General features: G+C 41.1%; 1 protein-coding gene across 9 annotated transcripts in view; it reads right to left on the bottom strand.

Moving 5' to 3' along the window:
* Nucleotides 1-25343, bottom strand: part of adcy2b (adenylate cyclase 2b (brain)) — a 167750-nt gene that overhangs the window by 86430 nt on the left and 55977 nt on the right. For all 9 annotated transcript variants that reach the window (XR_012394611.1, XR_012394614.1, XR_002456106.3 and 6 more), the window contains exons 3-4: nt 24033-24194; nt 1202-1351 (exon numbers count right to left, since the gene is read on the bottom strand). Coding sequence is in view for 2 of the 9 variants with exons in the window: in XM_005170038.5 (XP_005170095.1) it covers nt 1202-1351; nt 24033-24194 (312 nt within the window). In the remaining 7 variants the exon portion in view is untranslated. The remainder of the gene's footprint in view (nt 1-1201; nt 1352-24032; nt 24195-25343) is intronic.

Below are 25343 nucleotides of genomic sequence, written 5' to 3' on the forward strand. Positions count from 1 at the left end.
AGTTTTTCCACTTAGAAAGTCTGCCATGTAAAACGGCAAAAGTGGATTCAGACATGCTCTTACTGCTTTTGCACCATCCACTTTTACTATGCGCCTAGATTGTTAAAATAGACCCCAAAATAAGTTATCCAAATTGAACTCTACTCAGTTATTTTCACTTTCACTCAAAAACCTCATATCTTGTGACACTAAAAATGCTAATTCAGCTTTACCATCAATTAAAAGTATGCAAAATTATGTTAAACTAGTCCTATTTTACAGAACTTTTAATAAAACAAATAACAGACCTTGCTACAAATGGTAAACAAGTATATATTTTTTGAAAGGAAGTGTGCATTTTGGTTTTTGGGTTTATAAACCCCGTGCTGTGTGGAACTCTCCTAATCACAAACTAAATTTCAACAGCAATGCTTTATTCGCCCTTGGAAAGTACAATAAGGCATATCTGTAATTAGGCTGATGGTCTGTGCTGAACTAATGTTCTGATTGGAATGACCAGTGTGTGATCAGCACCGCAGGAGGTCAATGAAGGAAATGCTTCAGCATGTTTTACAATACGGCAGATAGACCCGACCGCAGATGAACCGACTGATGCTTTTCATTCTCACAACACATACAAGATCCAATCAAGCTGTGCAGAGAGTGAGAGGAACATTGTATTTGCCTTGCGCTCTGCAATTGTTCTGCCAGGAAAGCCAAAAAAACAACCCTGATAACATTCGTGGAATAATGGAGTTGAGAGCAGGGTGATGTTTCTAAGAGATGTGATAATTCCTGATGGAGCAGAAGTGCAGTCAACCGATCTGCCTTTATCTCAGCGCTCAAATTTCACTCAGCATCTCTATGAACACACATGTTATCATTATTTCACGTAAAACAGCAATAAGCACAACTACCCAAGGCAAGAGGCAGACTTCCGCCCCACCCGTATGTAACAGGAAACAGAGCACTGGTGGTGGGGGGGACAAAGCTATTTTGGGACAATGCAACTCTTAAACCCCCTCCGCCTCTGGATATTAGCTGCCCATTGTGCTGATATAATGATCTCTTTAAAACAGCTGCAGGAATGACTCATGCTTAAACCTATCTGATACCTCCCCAAACTAGGCCTACATTTACTTCTCCCTATAGGACTGGACAGCATGCAGTTTAGCTGAAAACAATGCAAGTCAGGCAATCTGTGCACTACTGTCGGCTGTACCTGCTGATGCTTCTCAAATTCCAGTTTGATGGGAGACTTGATGCAGTTGCAGGTGTCGTGGTACGTCTGTTTAAGAGCCAGATCCATCAGGTGTTTGTGATAGGCCCCTGCCACATTTCCACAGATGAAGATGATGATGTTGGCAAGGATCTATGAAGACAGAAAAAACATTTTATTTTTAGTTATAGGTATAGCCTCACTTTCTATATGTAACAAACACATTAAATATATACAGTTGAAGTTAAAATTATTAGATTGTTAGACAAAGAATGTTTAACAGCAAGGATTTTTTCACAGTATTTCCTATATTATTTTTTCTTCTTGTTTGTATCTAAATATTTTTTCTATAGCTATATTCTTCATATTTAAAGTTAAAAATATTGTTTGTATTGTTGTATTATTTTTTATAGCCATAACTTATATTTCTATATCTAAAATGATCTACGTTTTTACTTCTTATTATACTCAATAATTTAGATTCTTTTTGATAATATTTTCATTTTTTAAGGTCATGGATGGATGACAAAAAAATATTTGAATGTGACAAGGTTTTTATGATGGGTAAAAGACTGAAAAGTGTGTATTAAAACAATATGATGTATATCAAAATCCATATATCATAAATTAAGTCATAAAATAAGAATATAATTACTCTACAAATCCTCACATGAAGTGAAATCTGATCGTAATGGGTCAAAAATGCTAAAATTGAAAACTGAATGAAAAAAAGATCACAGATATAAGGATGTGGATGTGTTAAATGTATCAAAAATCATTTTACACTACAATAAATATTTATGAAGCTAAATTAAGTGTAATTTTCTTTTCAGAAAATTTAAACAATTTCTAGTATATTGTAAAAAGAACATTTATTTCAAAGGTTAGTTGAAATATAGGCCCAATTCTTCCCCTTAGCCCTTTTCCCCTACCCCTTGTTTTGAGCATTCAGGGGTAAAATAAATAGATTTGGGATTGTGCCTTAGACTAAACAAAGGTGTTTAAAGACCCCTGATCAGACCCCTTATCTGAAATCATCAATTCAGTTATAAGTTATAAGAAAATGTTAACTCCAAGAAATTGTTTAGAATATTTCTATCCAATAAAGGACGACAAACAGTTTGTATACTGAATTAATATGGAGACAACATCACCACACTGTATAAAACAAGCAATGAATGCAGTAAATTGGCTCACAGCTACAGGAAGAGATTACTGCTAGGCCACAGACACTTGAGGAAAATATGCACAGCAACCCTAATGGTTTCAAATGGCGGAGGTAAGCGCATTAGCGAAAGATATCATCAGCATAAGGATCTAGAGAGGGATGTGCCTCTACATTGATCTGAAAGATATTGATCTTTGGGAAAAGTAAAATCGGTTCAGCCTACAAAAAAGCTTTCAGCAGCTCTCTAGCATTATGTCAGACTGAAACAATATCAGTGGCGTGCTGAAAATGCTGCCGTTATCTTTCGCAAATGGAGAGCAGGATGTGTTAGATAATTAAGTTTAATTGCAGTAACTGAAATTACATACACAATAAGGCATTTGAAATTACCAAGCACACAACAGTGAAGATTTTGCCTCGTGAATATTCATTTGATGCATGCCTGGAATGCACAAGTATTGTTAGAGTATTTTCATAAATAAATTAAACGAAAATCATACAATACATAAACTGCTATGCGCTTGTTAAGTGTGACGTCACGCGAAGCAGCTTCCGGGTCCAAGCGCTCTATCAAACTGTATGGGGAGACTCAACAAATGGTAATAATAAACGTTTACAAAGTGCTGTAATACTTTAAAAATCACAACCGCAATATATATATATATATATATATATATATATATATTAGCGCTGTCAAAATTAGTATGTTAACACATGCGATTAATGAAAAAAATTAATGTGTTAAAAAAAATTAACGCAATTAACGGAGTTGCAGGGTTTTTTTTACTTCCTGTTGTGGTGGACGTGTGTTTAACATGCAAGAAATGTGGATAAGACCAAGGAAGCACATTTTGAAGGCAAGTTTCAGTATAAAACAATTAGTCGCATCACCAGGCTCTCCAGAGTTTCATGCAATTTCGGGTGTTTCATTTTTAACTTTCGACTTCTGTTGTAAGTTGATACCGCATGGCGAACAGAAAGAAAATCCTCCGCATTTCGTGACTCAGTTTTCCTTTAAGGTAATAAAATCACTGCATAGGCTACATGGTGGAATTTTAATAAGAGTATAATCTTAATCATGTTAAAATCAGAGTATTGGTGTCTTATGTGAATGTACTCAGAAACTCTCTGGTGAAGTCGCGAGCTGTCAAAGACAGGGCATTACTCTGCCTTTCAGCATGAGCCCTTCAAGTTTAGCGTGTTTCCTCATTAAACGCAACGAAAGCGTATGCTTCGCGTTGTTTTGTCAGAATCCTTGTAAAATACAGTAATACTTTAGGACGCTTAGTTTAAGCAAATTTAATGAACGTGATCATGCGTGTTGAATCTGAGGGGAGTTGCTCCAGTATGGAAGGCCGTTGGGGCCAAAACGTCTGCAGCGCGTTGTGTGTGTGTCTGTGTCAGGCCCAATGAGGGGTGTCAGGGGTGGAGTGAGTGACGTATCTGAGTAGGGGCGTGTGCGCGCGAGACTTACCTGAAGGACGGTGGGGGTGAGTTGCGCACGACATAGGCTACCTGAAGAGCTAGGAGGGATGTGGGGGAGAGGGGTGTGCAATGTATTTAACGACCGGTTTGTGAGAAATTATCATTCATTTGCGGGCATTTGGGAGTCTATGTGCACTTGCGGGATACTCCTAGTCTTAGCAACTGGATGAATGTAAAGGGGGATTAAGCAAAATTGTTTCTACTCTATAACTAATGTTCTCAACTCACAGCAATAAAACTTTACAATGAGTGCAACAGTTTGTATTCTATAGTTTATTATTATAATTTTTCATTTTCCATATCTGCAATTCCTGTATTTTGACATTTTTTTGCAGTCCACTTAGAATCCAACATGAAAATCAATGTTTTCTTTATTGGCATTGATTGTTTTGAAATTTAAATGTCATTAACATGCCTGTGTTTTAATTTCTTTAATAAATATGGCTGTTAAGCCAGGATCTTGATGGTTTATTGTGGGTATGTTGTTTACATGAAGAAATCTGTGTTACAAGTTAAACAAAAATTCTATTAAACAATTATATTTTGAATTTTAATTCTAATAAACAATTATATTTTGAATTTAAATAGTTTTTGTCTTGCATTTCATTAATTTTACATTTGAATAACCAAAATTACAAGTATTAGTATTTTAAATGCGATTAATCGCGATTAATTTTTTTAAAAAGGTGCGATTAATTAGTTAAATTTTTTTTAATCGATTGACAGCACTAATATATATATATATATATATATATATATATATATATATATATATATATATATATATATGTTCTCCCCACGAACAGGTGGGTTTCCACAGTCCAAAGACATACGGTACAGGTGAATTGGGTAGGCTAAATTGTCCGCAGTGTATAAATGTGAATGAAAATGTATATGGATGTTTCCCAGTGATGGGTTGCATCCACTGTGTAAAACATATGCTGGATAAGTTGGTGGTTCATTCCACTGTGGCGACCCCAGATTAATAGAGGGACTAAGCTGAAAAGAAAATGCAAGAATGAATGAATGTTTGGTTTAAATGTTGTGGATAAAAAAAAAAAATGTTTTGTTACCATCAACCTCTGAAAAATCATCTTGTGCCAATTTGTATTATTTATTTGTACTTGCATAACAATTGTATTAGCATAATTACAGTGAACTAGGTCAACATCATTATATCAGTAACCCAGAAATGCTGTCATTAAAGCTTCATTTTCATTTCAGCCAGGAACATTTCTTTCATTTGCCCCATTTTTTCAGCCTGAGCCTCTTTCAGGCTCTTCAGATTTGTTATTTCTCCATTTCTACCGCAGCATGCGTGTCTCAGATTACACAAGGCATCAGACGAAGTAAAGCACTGAAATGGTTTGTTAAGGTTCACCCCAGACTGCGCAAAGGCGTCTGTTGGTTTAATTAGTCTACGGCCTCCTGCTAATATCACTCACTGACATTATTAGCAGATTAAACATCATCCACCGCAGGCAATTACACAACACTCTTCATCAATTAGAAAAACACTCGCCGAAGAGCTCCTTAACAACCTCCCAGCACCTGAAGGTACATTGTTTGGTTTCCAGAAATTGATCAAGACTAATCGAACGTTAGCATGATGTACTACTTGACGTACGAGTCTCTCTAGCTCTGTGTGTACTAAAGGCATCAGTCAATGACTTCAGGAAATTGCTTTTAAACAGGTTCCCGATAATCTAAAACAATTATTTTAATGATTGATTGTGTGTTTTAAATATGTATGCTTTTTCATTTGTTCTTGACCTTTGCTTAGACTGAGCAAATGCTGGGGTTTATAATATCATAAATGGAGAGCTGCTGGGCTCAGAGAGTTTATGTAAATGAAATGTGAAATTTGATCATGGAAAAACAGAAAATCTGGAGTGCATCTGTGGTGATTAACATGTTTCATAGCCCATATAGAGTTTTAAGAATAACTCAGTGGTGTTTTTAGGAAGTGGTGTATTATTCAGATTCATAAATATGGAAATAAGTGTTTCTTTTCAATTATATTGATTTTTCTTTTCTTTTTTTATTATTCATTTGTCCAATAAATTTTGCTATTTTGGGGTTTCCGCCTGTTTTCTTTTTTTTTGACTATCTAAATTAAAAAGCTTCCCAAAATCCAAAAAAAAGTTTGATATCATTTTAAGGAAAACACTTTCAATTTTCATAAAACGCAGTTGAAGGTGATCAAAATAACAATATAATAAACCCCTCAAAAAAAAGATGCTTTTTCTGTAAACTCCAACTTGAAAGTGTATCTTTTAGGTTCTGTGTGGTCTTGGTTGCTGTAATTAATTTTGGTGGTTCCTGCACATGTCAGTAATCATAGGAAAAAAGAAAAAGGTCCCTATCACAATCTATGCAAAAGTTATATTATTCCAACTGACGAGTAAACGAAACCATTTCTGAAAGTATTGGGCCAGTATGGACCTTTAAAATTTTAAGAATGCAGAAGTAAATGGCGTCACAGACCCGGTACTGGGTCCTAAAGATTAAGAGATGAAAGGGACAGTCTACCAAAAAAGAAAACTTCCATCATTTACTCATCCTCCATTTGTTTAAAACCTCTCTGAGTTTCTTTATTCTGTTGAAAACAAAATAATATATTTTGAAGAATGCAGGAAACCAGTAAACATTGACTTGCATAGTGTTTTTTCTACAGTATATGGAAGTCATTGATCTTCAAAATGTCTTTTTTGTGTTAAACTGAAAACAAAGAAACTTGTAAAGGTTTGGAACCACTTGAGGCTGAGAACATAGCGAAGAATTTTTAATTTTGTGGCAAACTATCCCTTCAATACTTTTATTAAGATTATTATTATTATTATTTTTTTTTTAATTTGGAGCTTTTATGATTGGGCCAAAGACAAGATGTGCCAATTTGAAGTCCTCGCCAATGTCAATTAACAAATAAAAATATTTTATTTATATTAAAATGCAATTTAATTTATACTTTAATGCTTAAAACGAACTGTGTCAAACTATAGTTTAGGTATTCAGCATAACTGCTATAAACAGTATTTACATAAAACATGATACTAAAAACAATATATTTATTCTGATATATATTATATCAGGTATAATGTTATCAAATAAAAAAACTAATTATTATTTTTGGGCTGCAATGCAATTTTCTATCATTATTTACTTGTTCCAAACCATTTTTTGAAAAAACATTTTTTTTTCCAAAAAGATGATAATGTGAAGTATGATGGAGACCAGGGCCTGTTTCAAAAAGGAGGTTAAGTGAAAACTGAGTATTTTAACCCTGGAATGAGAGAAACTCATTTTTCCTTTTCAAAATGGCAGGTTTGTTAAACTTGAGAAAGCAGGGTAAGTCAAGCCTGTTTCTGAAAGAGAGGTAACTTTAACTCAGAGTCAATTACTTTGGTAACTTACTCTGTAAACCTAACCTGGTCAGGAGCAGATTTTATACTCTAAACTCTGAGTTTCAGTCAGTCTCCTCCCCTTATTTAAAGACGAATCGGTATTTTCGCCTTAGCTTTACGTTTCCACACACCTATTTTAATGCTCATTTTGGATATGCGCATAAAAATGATTGATGGAAACGTCATGATGCACATAACTTTTGAAACAGGCCCCAGAAGTCACTGACATCCACAAATACAACCCAGGCTCATTCTGATTATATACCACTACATTTCTGAAGAGAGAGCAAAATACTTCCAAGGAACTACATTTTTTAATGCAGTTTTCACAAACCCCCCGGAGGCCGCTGTGTATGCTATTATTAAAAAAATTATCTCGTGACTGCCATTCCCACCTGCTGCTCTCATGTAAATCCACCAGAGGCCACTGTTGACTGACTGACTAACCAATTCCCCCCACCTTTCCCCTTCCCTAAACCCAACCAAAAGTGTTTTAAATGCACTAATGAACCCACCCACCCACTTCCATTAACCCCGCAATCCAGAAAAAGGAAAGCCCTTGTGACTGCCAAAATCATTCTTCACTGGACAACCCTGTTGTCACGGTCAACTCATCTCTCCATCTCAAGTTCTCCAACATACGTGGCGGTCTACTGGGCAAACTGGTAACAGCGTAAAAACTTTTCACATGGAGGTAAACGGTCAGCTGGTAAGCGCGAAAAGGAACAGTGTCTCAACGTCCTGTTTTGTTCATTTTAAAGACGAAATGCAGCCAAACATTCCTCTGGCTACATATATGCGATCTCCAGAAATGTATATAGGGCAATGTTTTCAGAATAAGCCAATATGTTACAACAATACCATGGCAGTCAATGGTTACCAGGTTTAATGTTTGTGTGAACTATTCCTTTTAAATATATATATATATATATATATATATATATATATATATATATATATATATATATATATATATATATATATATATATATATATATATATATATATATATATATATATATATTGCTAAATAAGCTATTTACTTAATGACATTTCAGTGGACATGTTTTTCTATGTCATGGTAAAAATATATAATGCAAAAAATATATATAATAATAAATAAAAAGAACAACTTTTTTATTTTAAACAGCATACTGTGATAAAAATAAATGTAATTTTAGCAGCGATGTACTGCATGCATCCTAAAAACACAAAATTAAACCATGTTTTCACACCAATTTGACAAAATTGCAGCTTGTTTGGAAATGGCACAATAACATATTCTGCTCACAAGTGATATTAACCACAGAAAGCACACGTTTTCCCTCTCTCCATCTCTCTCTGTTCAAGCATATGCTATTTAAAGGCCAGTCTACCTGCCATGAGACACACCTGAACCTCGCTGGGAAGGTTTTATAGGACAGCTCCTCCGAGAGTAGCCTTAAGTTATTCCTCTCCCTGTAATCACCAAAGCACTAGGAAGAGGCCAGTCTTACAAGAGCCGGTCTATTGGGAACCATAGCTTAATTACAAAACACAGGCATCTGACATCATCTCCACAACCATGACCCAGACAGATGTAACCCTCTAACTCTCTTTTTTCTTTCTTTCAGCCTCCGATTAACTCGAGACCTTTGTTTGAGGGGCACATCAGTAGTAAAGCAGCCTTTAAAGGCTCTAACAAACAAAGTACGACCTGAAGCTCTTGCAACATAAAGAGGTCATAACGTGTCTAATGAAAGCACGGAACGCTTGATTAACTGCTAGTGTTGAATGTGAAGGGTCGTTAAGGTTGGTTTTAATGAAGCTCTCCTTCTGTTTGGAGGACTGACTGTTGTGAAAGGGTTTAGTCGATTTTACGGCAAGAAACTACAGGCAATTTTTTTTTACGTTAGCAAATTATACTACTTTGATTGGTTTAATAACAGGCAATAATGATTCATTATAAGGACTATTGACCTTATTCTTTCATGTAAGAGTGAGTGCAATGTCAGTTTATTATAGTATATTAAATATGGTATAACAATATTGCTAGATTAAGATTTCCAGTGTTCTGTTGATTTGTCAGGGCAGCACGGTTGGTCAGTGATTAGCACTGTTGCCTCACAGCAAGAAGATTGCTGGTTCAAGTCTCAGCTGGGTTAGATGGCATTTCTGTGCTGAGTTTGCATGTTGTCCCTATGGTTGCTTGGGTTTCCTCCGGGTGCTCCGGTTTTCCCCTCAAGTCCAAAGACATGTGGTACAGGTGAATTGGGTAAACAAAATAGGCTATAATGTGTGTGTGTGTGTGTGTTGTGTGTGTGTGTGTGTGTATGTGTGAATATGAATACATGCGTCCCACTACTGGATTGCAGCCAGAAGGGTGGCCGCTGCTTAAAACATATGCTAGAATAGTTGGTGGTTCATTCCACTGTGGCGACCCCTGATCAAGAAAACTGAATGAGTGAATCAATGAATGTTGATTTGTCCTACCCTTTCAGTTTTTCCTACCTCTCATTTAAAAAGTAGCACATTTCTACAAGTGGTGCTCGCTGCAGAGCCATTTGAGGAGAGCTGAGCTCCAGCGAGGGGGAGCTTAAGCTTGAGCTCCACCTTTTTTCACTTCTTCTACGAGTGATGTCACTGGGGGTAGGGTTAGGGATGGGGTTGGTGTACGCATTAAAACAGCTTACAGGAGGAGGAGCGACAGCTCATGCTCCCCCTCGCTGGAGCTCAGCTCTCCTCAAATGGCTCTGCAGCGAGCACCCTCTCCATTTCTATGACAAAATATGCTACCTATCAGATTGTAAACTATACCTGCATAATTGTTGGGGTCAAGTGGTGTGATATGAGGCTGTAATATCACCCTAACCCACCCCAATCCCTAACCCCAACCTTAGAACCATTCAAATACACTGTTGGTAGCTTTAGCCCCTTGCACACATACACACCTTTCACACAAGGTGTGTTTGTGTGAACAGGCCCTTTTTGAGAATACTTCGTTCTGGCTATTTTCCGGATAGAGAAGATGAAACATTACCGGTAATTTGCCGGAATGCTGCGCTGTGTGAATGCAAAAGGAAGATTGCCGGAAAGAGGGCGTGCATGTCTAGAACGTGCTGATGTGAGACGTCTGCTTTAGCCAATCAGAACAGTCAGACGCATTTACGTCCGCGTGGTTTATGAAAAAAGCCTTTGAACATTTTTCCAGACACATTTAACTGCTAGAAGTTAGTCAGATAACGTTTATATGTTCATCTTAATGCCAACTGTGTAAATAATTATCGATATGATGCTTATGATAAGCCGTTGTTTGTTTACCTTCAAGCTTTGCTGGTGCCCATGAAACAGCCCATGAGCGCCAGCACACACCCATATCATGTACATCTCAACATGCGAAAGTGTTTCTCTATATGTTTTCATCGAAGTTGTTCACAATACTGATCCATCCACAGAGTTTGTGATGTAGTCAAATGTTTACAAATACAAGGGTAGCTGTTTAGAGCTCATTTCTGGGTAATGATGTCAGAATTTACCGGTATTTTGGAATGGATGTGTGAATGCTCTTTTCCGGAAAAATTCCGTAACTTCCTCGCCTGTGTGAACAGCGCTTTTTTGAATATACCGGTAAAGTCTTTCCAAAAATTTTCCATATATTTACCGATATCACTGTGTGAAAGGGGCTGTGTGTCAGGACAGCGAACTTCACTTCCATTGATTTGTGAATTTTATTTTTAAACTAATTTCGAGAGGATCACGTGCTTATGCTGGTCCCGCATTATCCAATTTATAATTCACCAATCAGACGATTCCTAAACCACTATAAATACCCTAGGTTCTATATAACAGCCATCTTCATTTTGAAGAATCCCCCCTTCCACCCCTACTCCTCCTCTTCCTATCCTAGATGGGTGACACGATGGCCCAGTGGTTAGCACTGTAGCCTCACAGCAAGAACGTCACTGGTTCTAGTCCTTACCAAGCTAGCTGACGTTTCTGTGCGGAGTTTACACATTCTCCACATCCTCACATGGGTTTCCTCCCGGGTTCCCTGGTTTCCTCCCACTGCAAAAAGGTAAAAATAAACCAAACCACGGTTGCTGATTGGTTTTTGATGTGGTATTTGAGGGTGTATAAATACACAGTCTTTGTTTTTATTTACTTCATGTAGTTCTGAGAGCTGAGATGCATATTTTGATTTGCTCAGACACATCAAGGTAAGAGTGTAAAGGTCACTCTCACACTCTCACACACTCACAGACACACATGCACACAGTTTAATTTGCTGTTAGTTTGTACTCCATATAAACTCCAGAAACGTTCGAGGTTACTAAAGTAACCCTTCGTTCCCCGAGGAGGGGAACGGAAGCACTATAAGTGGATTTGATTTGTAAAATCCACGCATTGGGAGGTTCGGTTCAGAAGCTACTCGTCTGAAAGAGTATTGAACGGGCCAATTAAGAATGAATTGGCAGCGCAAGCCTGCGCAGGTGAGAGGCATAAGCAATCAACTGAGTATATAAGCTCACCTGGCGCCAGCAGACGCTATCCTTTTTAAGCTGAAGAGACTTTCAACAGCTAAGGGACAGTCATTATGGCGACGGAGTATAGTGCTTCCGTTCCCCTCCTCGGGGAACGAAGGGTTACTTTAGTAACCTCGAACGTTCCCCTTCGGGGGGAACTTCAGCACTATAAGTGGATTTGATTTGTAAAATCCACGCATTGGGAGCCCATTGAAAGCGCCATAATGACTGCACCTTACCAACACCCCCGATGAGGAGATAGTCAAGCAAGCGTGACGCACCCGCATCATGGGGGGCGCGGTCCTCCAACGTGTCCCTGGCCCTAATTTATCCTACTTCAACAGAAGTTTTACGGATTTAGATATATTTTTTGGGAAGTCGTGAGCATCTAGATAATTCTAGGAAAATACGACAGTACGTTGGGAAGCGTGCAATCCCGATAGGGAGGACGCTGCGGAGGCCATCCGTTACCCAAGGGGGGATAGATGGCAGAATTTACATATGGACTAGCCCTAAAAAGGGGGAGTACGCATAGCAAAAGAGTGGTTAGCGGGGAGGGAAGACACGGGTCCGCCCAGGGGGGGGACTTAACCGTGGCGGAATAAGCATATGTGATCGCCTAGTGGGGACCACGCATAGCAGGCACCTTTACCCAAAACGCGGGCTGACCAGCGGGCAGACCTACAACGTAGTGGGCCAGCAAGTGACTCCTCCGCTGAGTCAGTGCTGGGGGCCACGGAGGAATCTGCAGGGCTCACCTGACGGGGAACTTTACTGACAGATAAAAAGGCGCACGTATCTCCGTGTTAGGGAAAATGGCGCAGCAAGCGTGTTTCAACACCCTACCGAATTGTTTCCTCAATCACCAAGGGTTACCTAATACCCTTGAGGAAACCGGCTCCACTCGCAGATTGTAAAACCTTGCAAATGTGTTGGGTGTCACCCAGCCCGCAGCTCTACAGAAGTCTGTTAGAGGGGCGCCGCGTGCGCGCGCTCGAGAGGATGCGAAACTCCGAGTGGAGTGCGCACGCGCTCTCGGGGGACGCGGCTTATCTCGGCTCTGATAGTGAAAGAAAGGCATCCACAATCTAGTGGGAACTTATTTCGGTACGGCACTTCCCTGCTGCCGACCGTTATAACAGACGAAGAGCTGCTCAGATGATCTAAACTCTGAGTGCGGTCCGGATAATACGCAAAACGCGAACTGGACAATAAAGAAGGGCTGGGTCTGCCTCCTCCGAGGGCAGCGCTTGCAGGCTCACTACCTCGTATTAAAACGGAGTGGTAGGAACCTTGGGCACATATCGCGGGCGGGGTCTCAGGACGTGAGAGAAGCCACCAATTACAGGCACGAGTCACTGACCGAAAAATGCCTCCGGGTCCCCGACCCTCTAATCGATATCAACGCGACCAGCAGAGCTGTCTTCAGGGACAGAAAGATACTGAGTCGAGGATCGAAGGGATCTGCGCGGCTTGTGTAGCGAGGGCGAGATCCTAAGAGGGCATGAGAGGGGGCGGGATGGATTAATTCGCTTAACGCCCCTGAGGAACCGGATGATGAGGTTATGCGTTCCCACGGTGCTGCCAGCCACCGCGTTATGAGAGCGGAGATGGCAGCCACGTAACCTTGAGTGTGGAGGGCGACAGCCTGCTCTCCAGCTTCTCTCGGCGTAAAGAAAGCACAACGCTGATCTGGCAAATTACGGGGGTCTTCTCAGCGAGAGACACACCATTCAGTGAATAGACTCCACGTCAGGGCATAGGCGCGCTCGGGGAGGGGGCTCTAGCCCGAGTGACGGTATTAGCCACCGCAATCGGAGGTTACCTAAGTCTTCCTCGCGTCTAAAATCTCTTCAAAGATCGGCGAGGGTGCCAGGTGGTGCCCTGTCCCTGAGAGAGTAGGTGCTCTCTCGAAGGGACTGCCAGGGGAGGGCTATCGCGAGGGAGAGCTCTGACATCCAGGTCCGGTTGAGCCAGAGGGGCGCAACCAGCAACCTGTTCCTCGTCCTCCCTGACCTTGCACAGTAACTGCGCGAGCAGGCTCACTGGGGGAAACGCGTATTTGCGCGTGCCCCGAGGCCAGCTGTAAGCCAGTGCATCCGTGCCGAGAGCACTCGGTCAGGGAAAGAACAACTAGCAATGAGCGATCTCGGGGGAAGCAACAGATCGATCTGGGCTTCCCCGAATCGCGCCCATATCAGCTGAACAGACTCGGGGTGGAGTCTCCATTCTCCAGGACGCAAGGCTGCCGTGAGAGCGCATCGGCTGCACGGTTGAGCTTGCCTTAATATGAATGGTGTGCAGCGATTTCAGCCGCGGATGACTCCAGAGGAGCAGACGGCGGGCGAGCTGAGACATGCGGCGAGAGCGCATACCCCCTATACGGCTGATATACGCCACCGCCGCCGTACTGTCCGTCCTGACCAGCACGTGTTGCCGCTCCAGCACCGGAAAAAAACGGTGGAGAGCGAGGAACACTGCCAACAGCTCCAGGCGATATGCCAATGCAACTGGGTACCTTTCCACAGGTCCGCAGCCGCATGCCCGCAACGCACAGCCCCCCAGCCCGTGTTGGAAGTGTCTGCTGAAACGACAACAAGACTGGACGCCTGTTCTAGAGACACCCAGGCCTGTAGGAACGAGGGGTCGCTCCAAGGGCTGAGGGCGCGGCCACACAGCGCAGTAACAGAGACTCGGTGTGCGCGCGCGTGCCATGCGCGTCTGGGGACTCGATCGTGAAGCCAGTGCTGAAGTGGTCTCATATAGAATAATCCGAGCGGCATGAAGCGGCTGCGGATGCCATATGCCCCAGGAGCCTCTGAAATAGTTTCAGTGGGACCACTATTTTACTGTCGAGCTCTCTCAGACAGTACAGCATCAGCTGAGCGCGCTCTCCGGAGAGGCGCGCTGCCATGGTGACCGAGTCCAGCTCCAGCCCGAGAGAAGAGATCCTCTGCACGGGGGCGAGTTTGCTCTTTTCTCGGTTGACCTGAAACCCCCACAGGTGGAAGTGCCAGAGCACTTTGTCTCTGTGCATAATCAACTGCTCCGAGAGAGGGCAAAAATCAGCCAGTCGTAAAGAAATTGAGTATGCAGATGCCCGCGAGCCGAAGGGGCGCTGAGGCACCCTCCGCGGGCTTGGTGAGGACCCGCGGAGACAGAGAGAGCCCGAAGGGGAGGGCTTTGTATTGCCAAGCTCGACCTTCAAACGCAAACCGCAGAAACTGTCGGTGGCGAGGAAGAGTGGAGACATGGAAATACGCGTCCATCAGGTCTAATGCTGCAGACCAACCCAGAGGACGAACGCACCGGAGGATGCGCTTCTGCGTGAGCATTCTGAACGGCAGCTTGTGCAGGCAGCGGTTCAAAACGCGCAGATCTAGGATTGGCCGTGACCCACCGCTCTTTTTGGGCACGATGAAGCGTGGGCTGTAAAACCCACTCTCCATCTCGGCTGGAGGGAGCGGCTCGATTGCATCCTTCGCCAGGAGGACAGCAATCTCCTCTCGCAAGACAGGGGCGGACAGGGGGCTGACCCTGGTGAATACACACCCGTGACTTGGGGGGCCGTTTCGCGAACTGAATCGCATAGCCGAGTCTGATTGTGCGTATGAGCCACCGCGAAGAGCTGGCCCGCGCTAACCAGGCAGGCAGAGCTCTCGCTAATGGACTCATCGCTACAATCGCTGACGTACCAGCAGTGGGGCAGCGCGGAGTGGGTGTGCTGATCCGGGAAGCTCGCGGGTCCCACGGAAAAGCTGGAGGTGAGATATTTGCTCTCACTCCAAACCCGAGCTCCGGAGGGGAGGCTCGAGGGGTGGGAGAAAGGAGACCGTCCTCCCAGCGCTCGTGAGCCACTGGCGAAACGCACCGAATCTGCAAGCTAGAAAGCATAGCGTCCCAGACTGGCAGATTTCGGGCTGTCACATCTGGGGAAGTGAAAAGTGCCCTTTCATAATGTTTTCATGGCAGTAAAAAGTGCCGTTGGAAATGGGGCCCCGCCCTCCAGCGGGGAAAGAGCAAGTTCCCTCTTCTCCAGATGGCCTGTCCCAGGGGCGCTTCGCGGTCCGTTGCCGGACTTAGCGGCGTTCTGGGCAGGGGGGCTGCCTGCTTCCGAGGTGCCCGACGCGCTCGCTTCGCCTGAGGCGTGTGCGGGGGCGGAGCAGCTCTCGTAGGCGGGCGCCTTCGGCGAGGAGCAGGTATGAATGGCACGGCGGGCGGAGCGGGCTACGGACCGCCGATAAGACATCACCCACCAACTGCTCTCTCACCGCCTTGAATTCCTGGGTGAATTCACAGACAGTGTCGCCGAACCTGGCTGGGGATATGGGGAAGTCAAGAAAGCGGACTTTGTCGACTTTGCGCATATCAGCCAGGGGTGGCGCTCCTGGACCACTAATGTGGACATCGTCCTCCCCAACGCACACGCAGCGGACTCAGTAGTCCGAAGAGCTAAGTCGGCGGCGGTGCGAAGCTCGTAAGCCTGGGTTGGACCCACCCTCGTGCAGCTCGGCCAGCGCCTGCGCTTGGTAGCGCTGGTAGGTGGCTATCGCATGCAAGGCGGAAGCAGCCTGGCCCGCAGCTATGTAAGCTCTAGCTCCGAGGGAGGTAGATAACTTACAGGCTTTGGATGGGAGACGAGGCGGACCCCGCCAAGAAGAGGCGCCGCGCGGATTTACCGCCATCGCGCACTCAACCTGAGGAATCGCCACATACCCCCTGGCTGTTTCACCGTCAAGAGTGGTTAGGGTGGAGGAACACGCAGCACGAGCAGAAAAAAAGTGCTTTACAAGACCGCGTGAGCCTACTGTGCACCTCCGGGAAGAAGGGAACGCCCCTCTAGTCGGTCCGGCCGCGGAGCTGGGGGATAAACCATCTCCAACCCACGGCCGAAGCAGCCCGGGAAAGCACGGCTAACATGTCCGTTTCAGGATCCGTAGTGACAGCGCTCACCAGCCCGAAGGGGGCGAGCGGGTCTGGATCATCATCGGACAATGAAAGCCCACCCTCCGATGCCGCGGTGGACATCTGGTCTCCGGTGTCATCGGGCGTAAGGGCTACCATCTGTTAGACGGATCGCTTCCCCCGCCCGAAGCTTGGATGGAGCGCTTAGAGGAGCGGGAGGTCCGCGGGCCCGTGGGCGACGGATTATCTCTCGCTGAAACCCTCAGATCTGCCCGAGTGCCCGCTGCAGAGCAGGGGACAACTGGGGTGGTTCACCCTTTTGCAAAGGCTAACCGCGATCTTGCGCAACAGTCATGGCATCGCAATGACGACATGAACTGCCCGCGAGCAGCGCATTAACATGCTGGACCCCCAGACATGTAACGCAGTGCCCGCGCCCATCATCCGAGGACAGGAAACCACCGCATCCAGAAACGCACAGTCGGAGCGCCGTCCTGATAAGGACGTGCTGCACGACTGTGTTGCTCTTTCTGTGAAGTTTGCAACTTTATACGCACCGCTCTGGAGGACCGGACCCAAAGAACGCCAGGCAAGGGAGAAACCCAGCTCGACCGTCTGCCACTGCGTGTACACACTCTGGACCGGGAGAATGCTCTCGTTCGCTCAGAATCGCTGGTCACAGCAGGAGGAACCCTCATCGACTCGATCAGAAAGTCTCTGAAGCGAAAAGGATAGCGTCTGCTGGCGCCAGGTGAGCTTATATACTCAGTTGATTGCTTATGCCTCTCACCTGCGCAGGCTTGCGCTGCCAATTCATTCTTAATTGGCCCGTTCAATACTCTTTCAGACGAGTAGCTTCTGAACCGAACCTCCCAATGCGTGGATTTTACAAATCAAATCCACTTATAGTGCTGAAGTTCCCCCCGAAGGGGAACTAAGCTTTCTTTGCACAGGGCTATCTAAAGGGCCAATAGTGCCAACTGATGATCAACAGTCAAAATGACAAATTTGACCTCTTCCCAATACACAGTCTTTGTTTTTGTTTACTCCAAGTAGTTCTGAGCTGAGATGCATATTTTGATTTTTTCAGACACATCAAGGTAAGTGCATAAAGGTCACTCTCACACACTCAGACACACATACACTTTAATTTGCTGTAATACTTCATATACAATCCAGAAACTAAGCATTTTTTGCACAGGCCTATCTAAAGGGTTAATGGTGCCAACTGATGATCAACAGTAAAAAATAACATTTTACCTCTTCCCAACAGGGAAAACCACCAACAATCAAAAATACATGATTATGGTGTCATAGTTTTACAATAAAAAAATGTGCTTATAATGGAAGTCAATGTGGCAAAAACAGCCACCAAGAGTAAATTAGGGTAAACAAAAGAAAATGAATCAAAAACAATGCATCAAAGGCATTGTTGTTTCACATGTCCAAGACTTTGATAAAAGGTTCACGTCCACAAAAAATCCAGTCCACAATTACTTTTTATATTGAATATACGTCATTTTGGATGTGTTTTCACCAAATCAGTGACATCATTTATGAATTCGGTATTTAAAGAGTTAAATTCCTGTAATTTTCAAGGCAATTTAGTAGTTTTGATCAGGACTGAGGTTGATAAAATATTTATCTGATGCATTTTTTTACAGCAGTTTAATTTAGTAGATGTTTTTATCCCGGACATAACAAAAGGGTTCTAAATTTGCCCAGAGTTTATAGTTAAATAAAAAAATAAAAAATAAAACATTTTAAAGCATTTTCTCAAAATATCTGTCAAAATAAGATGTGCCACCAAAATCATTCAGCTGGCTGAAACACAGAAAATGTTATGGCCAGATTAAGACTCAAAATCACCGCTGAGTGGATGAAAACATCCCCAATGATTATACATAAGGGTTAAACGGGTCATAACAGTCTTGTGAAAAAGGTCCATAGTTAAAATTGCTTACTTCTCTAGATTTGAACATTCTTTGGAAAAACTGGAATAATGCAAGTACATAAGTCATCTGCAATACTCTCGCTTTACTGTAATAAGAATGGTAAATATATGTATGGATAAATGTGTGTTTGGGTATGTACCTATGTACTGTATGTAGTAGGGTTGTAACAATATACCGGTATGACGGTTTACCACGATTTGAACGTGCACGATTATCATACCATGAACAATTGCATATCAACGGTTTTAACCCTTAAAGACCGAGACAGCCGCCCGCGGCTAAAAATAAGTATTGCTATTAAATGTTTAATAACTTTTGATCCGCTGATCCGATTCATACAATTCAAAGATTGGCATAAAGAAGAGAATCTCAGCTTTCCAGTGCTGTATCACATAACATTTGCGGACTTTCAGAGGCTCCGGAATCAGTGCGGTTACGTCATCAACATTTGACAACGCTGATTTGACAAAGAAACGCTCGTCACTGTGTCTCCGGACAAATCAGACATGATACATTGATGCATTGTCCCTCCTCCATGCCCAGATTGGTTCAAACTCGCTATATCACAACCAATAAGCATAGGTTTCGCTTTTGTTTGTGGACCAAGCTTTTTGAACAACACTGAATGAGAGATAGGCATACATTTATGCGCGGCTAAATAAAACGCAAAAAAAAAAAAGTTTTTCATGAAATAATTCTCATACTAAGTACTTTTGCATGCACAGCAGCACAGAAACATGACAAAACAGTGACACAGCAAAGACGAACTGCTGCTCTTGCTGTTTTCAAAAGACGCAAATGAAGATGCAGCTGTTTGTCTGCATTGCAGACAACCATATCCAAATCCATATCGATAGACAACCATATCCATGCTGGCACATAAAACCTAAGGATGTTCCATATTGAATCTAGTTTTGTTATGTAACTATTTATAGTATAGTAAATATTTATATCTATTTTTTACTGAGGATTTGCACCATGTTTATTTGGACTTTGACACATTATTTATTATTTTCTTATTTTTATTTGTTAATTGTAAGTGGTGTTGTTTATAGTAACTAAAAATATATTATTTGGAAAAAGTCAAATTTGCTTCACTGTTCTATTATTTTGTAACATTTGTAACATACCGTATACCGCGAAACCGTCAAACCGTGGTATTGTTTTAGACGATTATCATACCGTGAAAAATTCATACCGTTACAACCCTAGTATGTAGTTTAGTGTATGTTATTACTGATGAGCTCACCAAGCAAAAAATATAGAAATAATAATAATAATAATAATAATAATAATAATGTATTATTCATGCAATAAATTTCAAATAGTCATGCACCTGTCAATTGCAGGATTTTGGGCTTTTTTATTTGATGCAAAAAAAAAAATCTATAAAATTTGTGCAAAATAGTCTTTTAAGTGTTTCTGTTGTTGGATTTGACTTACAATACAGCATTAAATATAATAAAAAATATCAAAACAAATAATATCTCCACCACATTGTTTTTTGGATCTCAGAAGCTTATTTTATAAGAATTTCACCCTTTTTTATGGCTGTTTGCAGTATTTTCTATTATGATTTGTACTATTATTATAGTGGTGCAAAGAGTTTCCCAAAATCGACGCTGTAAAAAAAAACTTTTCTTATAAAATGCAAATGGATTTGAACCTGACTTCATTCACTGTTCACATTTTTATTTTGCTAGAAGTGTATGCAGATAAGTGCATATTTAATTAAATAATGCCTTTTTCACAAATTAAAACATATAATCTTAGGAAACGTCAGAGAAAATATATTGCTAATTATTAGTTGTTGTTATTTTTATCAAATTTGCCTGACATATGCTGCTTTAAAAAGAACTCTTTTTAAGGTTTTTAGAAACATCTAAACAACAAGCTTATAATTACATCCACATCCTTCCACTCATGCTTCATGAATGTAAAGCTGCTTCTTGAACACAACCTGACAGCCAGTATTTTTGTGTTCCTGTGCACCATGTGACTTGAGTGTTGCCTTGGTTACATGTGCTGTGTTTAGGTCTGGCCTGAAAAACATATCTGCTTGAGATCTGCTTAGAAAAATAATAATAAAAGGGTTCTGGAAAATCGATAGAAAGGTGGGCATGAATTATTATTTAAGAGTTATACAAGACTGGTTAGTAAGGCAGTCGGAAAAAAGCAGACGAGAAAAGTGCACTCTGTACCTTTCAGCATAGACAAAAAGATATTTATAAAGCTAAGTTTAAAGAGAGACTTAGTGAAACTACAGTATATACAGTGGGGGAAATAAGTATTGGACACGTCATGTTTTTTTCCTGGAAATATTATATCTCAAAGAGCTGATGACATTGAATTGAGCCAGAATTTGTAAAAACCAAAACAATACAAACATAAAAATAAAATAAAAAAATCTGAAAATTTTGTTTAAATTAGCACTGAACTACTGAAATCTATTTAATACTTTATATAAAAGGTTTATTAGTAACTTAAAGATGCCTCTCATGTGGAGAATGAAGTTGCATGATTTGTTCAGGTGTGATTTTTTCCAAAGACTTCAACAGAGTGTAAATATTTTGTTGATTTTGTGGGTCTCGTCTATCTAATCTGATCGTTATTTTATATTTTCGATTCAAGTGAGGTGATTGGCTGGGCCATTCTACATGTGGTAGGTGGACCCTTTAGGTGCGTGCGTTGCGTGCTAATCACGTCAAGGCTTTATATGAGCAGGTGCACGCTCCATCTCCGGTTGGCATTCTGTTGTTTGGACTTGTTGATGGGAGTCTCTCCACTAGCCCTCCATTGAGTAAAGCATGTTGGAAACAGTGAGTAAAATGGAACGGATTATTAAGTTTACATGAGTGTATTTTTCTTTTAAGGATAGTGGTGGCGGTCGGAAATTAACCTGATTGTGCGCGGCTGATTTATGTGCGTAATGTAGAGTTTATTTCAAAGGTAAGTTTTGTGTGTAAGAGTAAACGTAAAGAAAAAAGGGAAAAGAGTTTTAAGGAATGTTGTTGTTTTGCAGAGTCTGCTAGCTGCTGCTTTGCTGTAATTTGAGTGGCATCTGGCCTTATTCTGAACCCGTATTCCTACGCATGCGTGTGTTGGACATCGGACGCAAGCACTTCGGACTCCATATCCTCTATGGCCAATTCATGTGCGCTGCTTCATTCATGCGCGCTGCCTCTGTATGATTCGTACAGGTCCTCAAACCATCTACGAGTGTTGCCGTCGGAAACCATCTTAGTCTAGTGTGTTGGTTATTTGCTTTGAGTGATGTGATTTTGTAATCAGTTGTCTTAGGGGTTGAGGGCTTACCCCTGAGCGCCCCTTTTACATACAGCTTGAATTTCTTTCTCTGAAACCATTTCGGAGTTTCCTTGGCTGTTATTTAGATCATTGTCTTGCTGAAACTGAAGCAGCTGATGATAGTTTACAATGATGAAAGGCAGAGGTTTGCTGAATAACCACTGAGAGATTTCAGCTGCTGTCTGGGCTTTCACTGCCTTTCCACATCTCCCTTTCTTCATGTTTTCAATACTTTTCTCTGTGTCATTTAATTTTATTACACATAACTTCATTTGTAAATGTAAATTGTAAATTAGTTTTGTTGTCTGGTGGGCCCCTAATAGTATCTCTGAGGGCCCTGGCTACGATATACAGTATATTACGATATGAATATAATTTTACCAGATAATTTAATTAGCTCTATTTGGAAAGATTTCTTTAATTTATAATGACTGAGATGACTTAAGTATTTTTCTATGATGTAAAATTATAATAAATTACAAGCAAAATAAATAAACTGTTTTATGGTTTTCTGGGCAGTCAAACGCTATTCAAGTACAGAAATCAAATGTAAAATAGCAAGGTCATCATTGTATAAATAATATTCAAACTACTATTTAATAATATCTTTATCTTTTAAATCTTTAATAAATAATCTAATCTTACGATGTGGCTATTGCAGATCCAAACATTGAGATATTGATGCAAAAAATATATACTGTTCAGCCATAGTAGTATTTTTTTTTTTTACCTATCTCTGTGGTTGGCACATCTAGACTGACTGTATTCAGAGTACATGACATGACCCAACTGTGAATTCATGCACCATTACACCCTAATGCATAACATACCAGTCAACAGTCTTGTTTTTCCTGGGATTCTCTAACACTATTTCAAGGCAACTTTTGACTTTTTTGGCTAGATCATACAATTTTGTACAATCTCATTCATTCAATTTAGTATCATTTGTTCATCCCCCACTGACAATTAGATTTAGGGGTGGGCTTTGATGCCACGCCACCTTTTAAAAAACCGTACATTTTCGTATGACCGAAACTGACAAAACGTAAAATAGTTAGGTTTCCTCATGAGGTATAATTTAATAATAATAATAATAATAATAATAATAATTCTACCCCGCAGTCATCCCATTTAAAAAAAAATACCAGTATTTGTCCTTTATTTTAAATCTAAGAATTAAAGGAAACAGTCAAATTAATACTGTTATTTTAATCAATTTCAAACCTAATTCAATAATGACTTGGAAATTTAGGAAATTATAGGTTCCTCCCTAATTTTTATCTCTACTGTATAAACACACATGGGAGGGCGGGGCAAGTTGTCACACATTTTGCTCTATTGCGTATTGCTGTTATGTTTAAAGGTCAGTTTCTACATCGACGCATGCCGTATAGTCTTGACTTAAGAATATTTTCACTGCTAATGTCCAAAGAAAATGTTCAATTAATCAACATGCTGACCTTTTTGGACAACATGGAGATGAGAAAAGCTTCTATAGAAGCACATGTTGCAGGAAAGCTGTCAGCATCAGAACTGGCTGTTTCTTGAATGGATTGATAAGAAAGTAATGTTTGTTTTTGTGAAATAACAACATAAAACCCATATCTAAATGCAGAATGTAAAAAAAAAAATTCAAATAAAAATGATCACATTACAATAAAAAAACCTTGTGGAATTATACTGCACAGACAAACTTTGCCAGAGTTTTTTTTTTTTTTTGGCAAAGGAAATATGACATTTTAAAGCGGAAAGCCATATATGATGAGCCAAGCAAGCTGACAGTGGAGGATTCTGGGAAATGTGCTTTGCCATGGCAGCAAAGCCACACAGGTCACGGTGAAACACCATCCGTACAAACAGTACAGGAAACAGAGTAGAAACATCCTTCCACATTCCCTCACTCCGTTCAACTCCCATTCTCTAACACACTCAGACAACTTTTATAGGCCAATTTCTCTGGTCTCTTTGTGTCATTCTGGTGATCAAAGACCATCGCCATTTATTCTTAGATACTAGCTGTTCCTTTCCCAGCCCACACAGTTTCAGTGAACAAAATCAGCTGTAACGTCGCGCACACACACACACACACACACACACACACAGACTTACCTGCCAGACGAGGGCCTCCATGTGGTCGCTAGTGTTGGAGAGGCAGATGCTGAGCACTAGCGTGTGGGAGGATGAAGTGAGGACACTAGCGATGACGGCATCCCTCATGGAGAACGGCAGCATGGTGTAGACCACAAACACAATAAACAGGAAAAACGACACCTGCAAACAGAGTTAACAGCGCATTAGGCTCCCATTTGACAGCTACAGTTCAGACACACAGGAGAGAGATCAGCTAAGAGAAGTGCAACTGGATTTAGCGTAACGTGCTAATGGAAACCAGACATATGATGCACAGCAGGAATACAAGTGTAATATAGAGGGTGATAAAACACTTAAGGCTTGTTCACACTGATGATAATTACAACAAGACAATTAAGAGACAGAGCAGTTTGTGCAAGTGTGCTCTTATAATAAAAAGGATGATGTTGTTTGTTGCAATGGATGCTAATATAGTTATTGGTATAGTTGTCTGTAGAACACATTTTACAGCTATTCTAGGTGAAAATGGGCCTTTGTAGAAGATTCATAAAAGGAAATTGTAAACTGAGGGATATTATATGCTAAATGTGGTTTGAAATGATCTTAAACTAACACTACTACTGAACCAAACTACATATCCCATCACACCCTGTAGTCACACACCAGTTTCAGGTCACCTCTTGATTACACACAGCTGAAGCTATTATGACTGATTACAAAGATGATATACACACCACACACATCTTTACTGAAACTTGTTATCAGTAGCAAGCATTACTAGTGTTCTTCTATATTGTCCTGCAGTGTTTTGACCCCTTGTTTGTTTTACTGTTTATGTCTGTTTTGCTGCCTCGACCCCATTCACATTTTACTTTGACTACTCTTTTGGATTACCTTTATGCTGCTGTTTACTCCTGTATTACCCTTGTCTGCGAGACTACTCTTTAATAAAGCTGAATTTGGACCCCTGTTGGCTTTGAAATAATTAATTGCAAACATAAGCTATGTTTCCATTCTAGCTTATAGAAGAAGCACACTTCTGGAATAAATCACATCCTGGTAAAATGATCCAAATGATCAATAGATTTATTTAATGTGATATCACATATTTATAGAAATGCACACCTGGTAAGCAGAACTAGGCTTTACTACATTGATTATTATTATTATTATTATTATTATTATTATTATTATACATTTTTATTTATTTATTCATTTATTTATTTAATCATATTTGCACTAAGTACTAAAGTAAAAATACAATTTACATTTATGTTCATGTTCATGCATGTTCTTAACCTAATTATGCTTATCTTTACAATTTGTGTG

The sequence above is a fragment of the Danio rerio genome, chromosome 19 (assembly GCF_049306965.1).
Source record: "Danio rerio strain Tuebingen ecotype United States chromosome 19, GRCz12tu, whole genome shotgun sequence".
Taxonomy (NCBI): domain Eukaryota; kingdom Metazoa; phylum Chordata; class Actinopteri; order Cypriniformes; family Danionidae; genus Danio; species Danio rerio.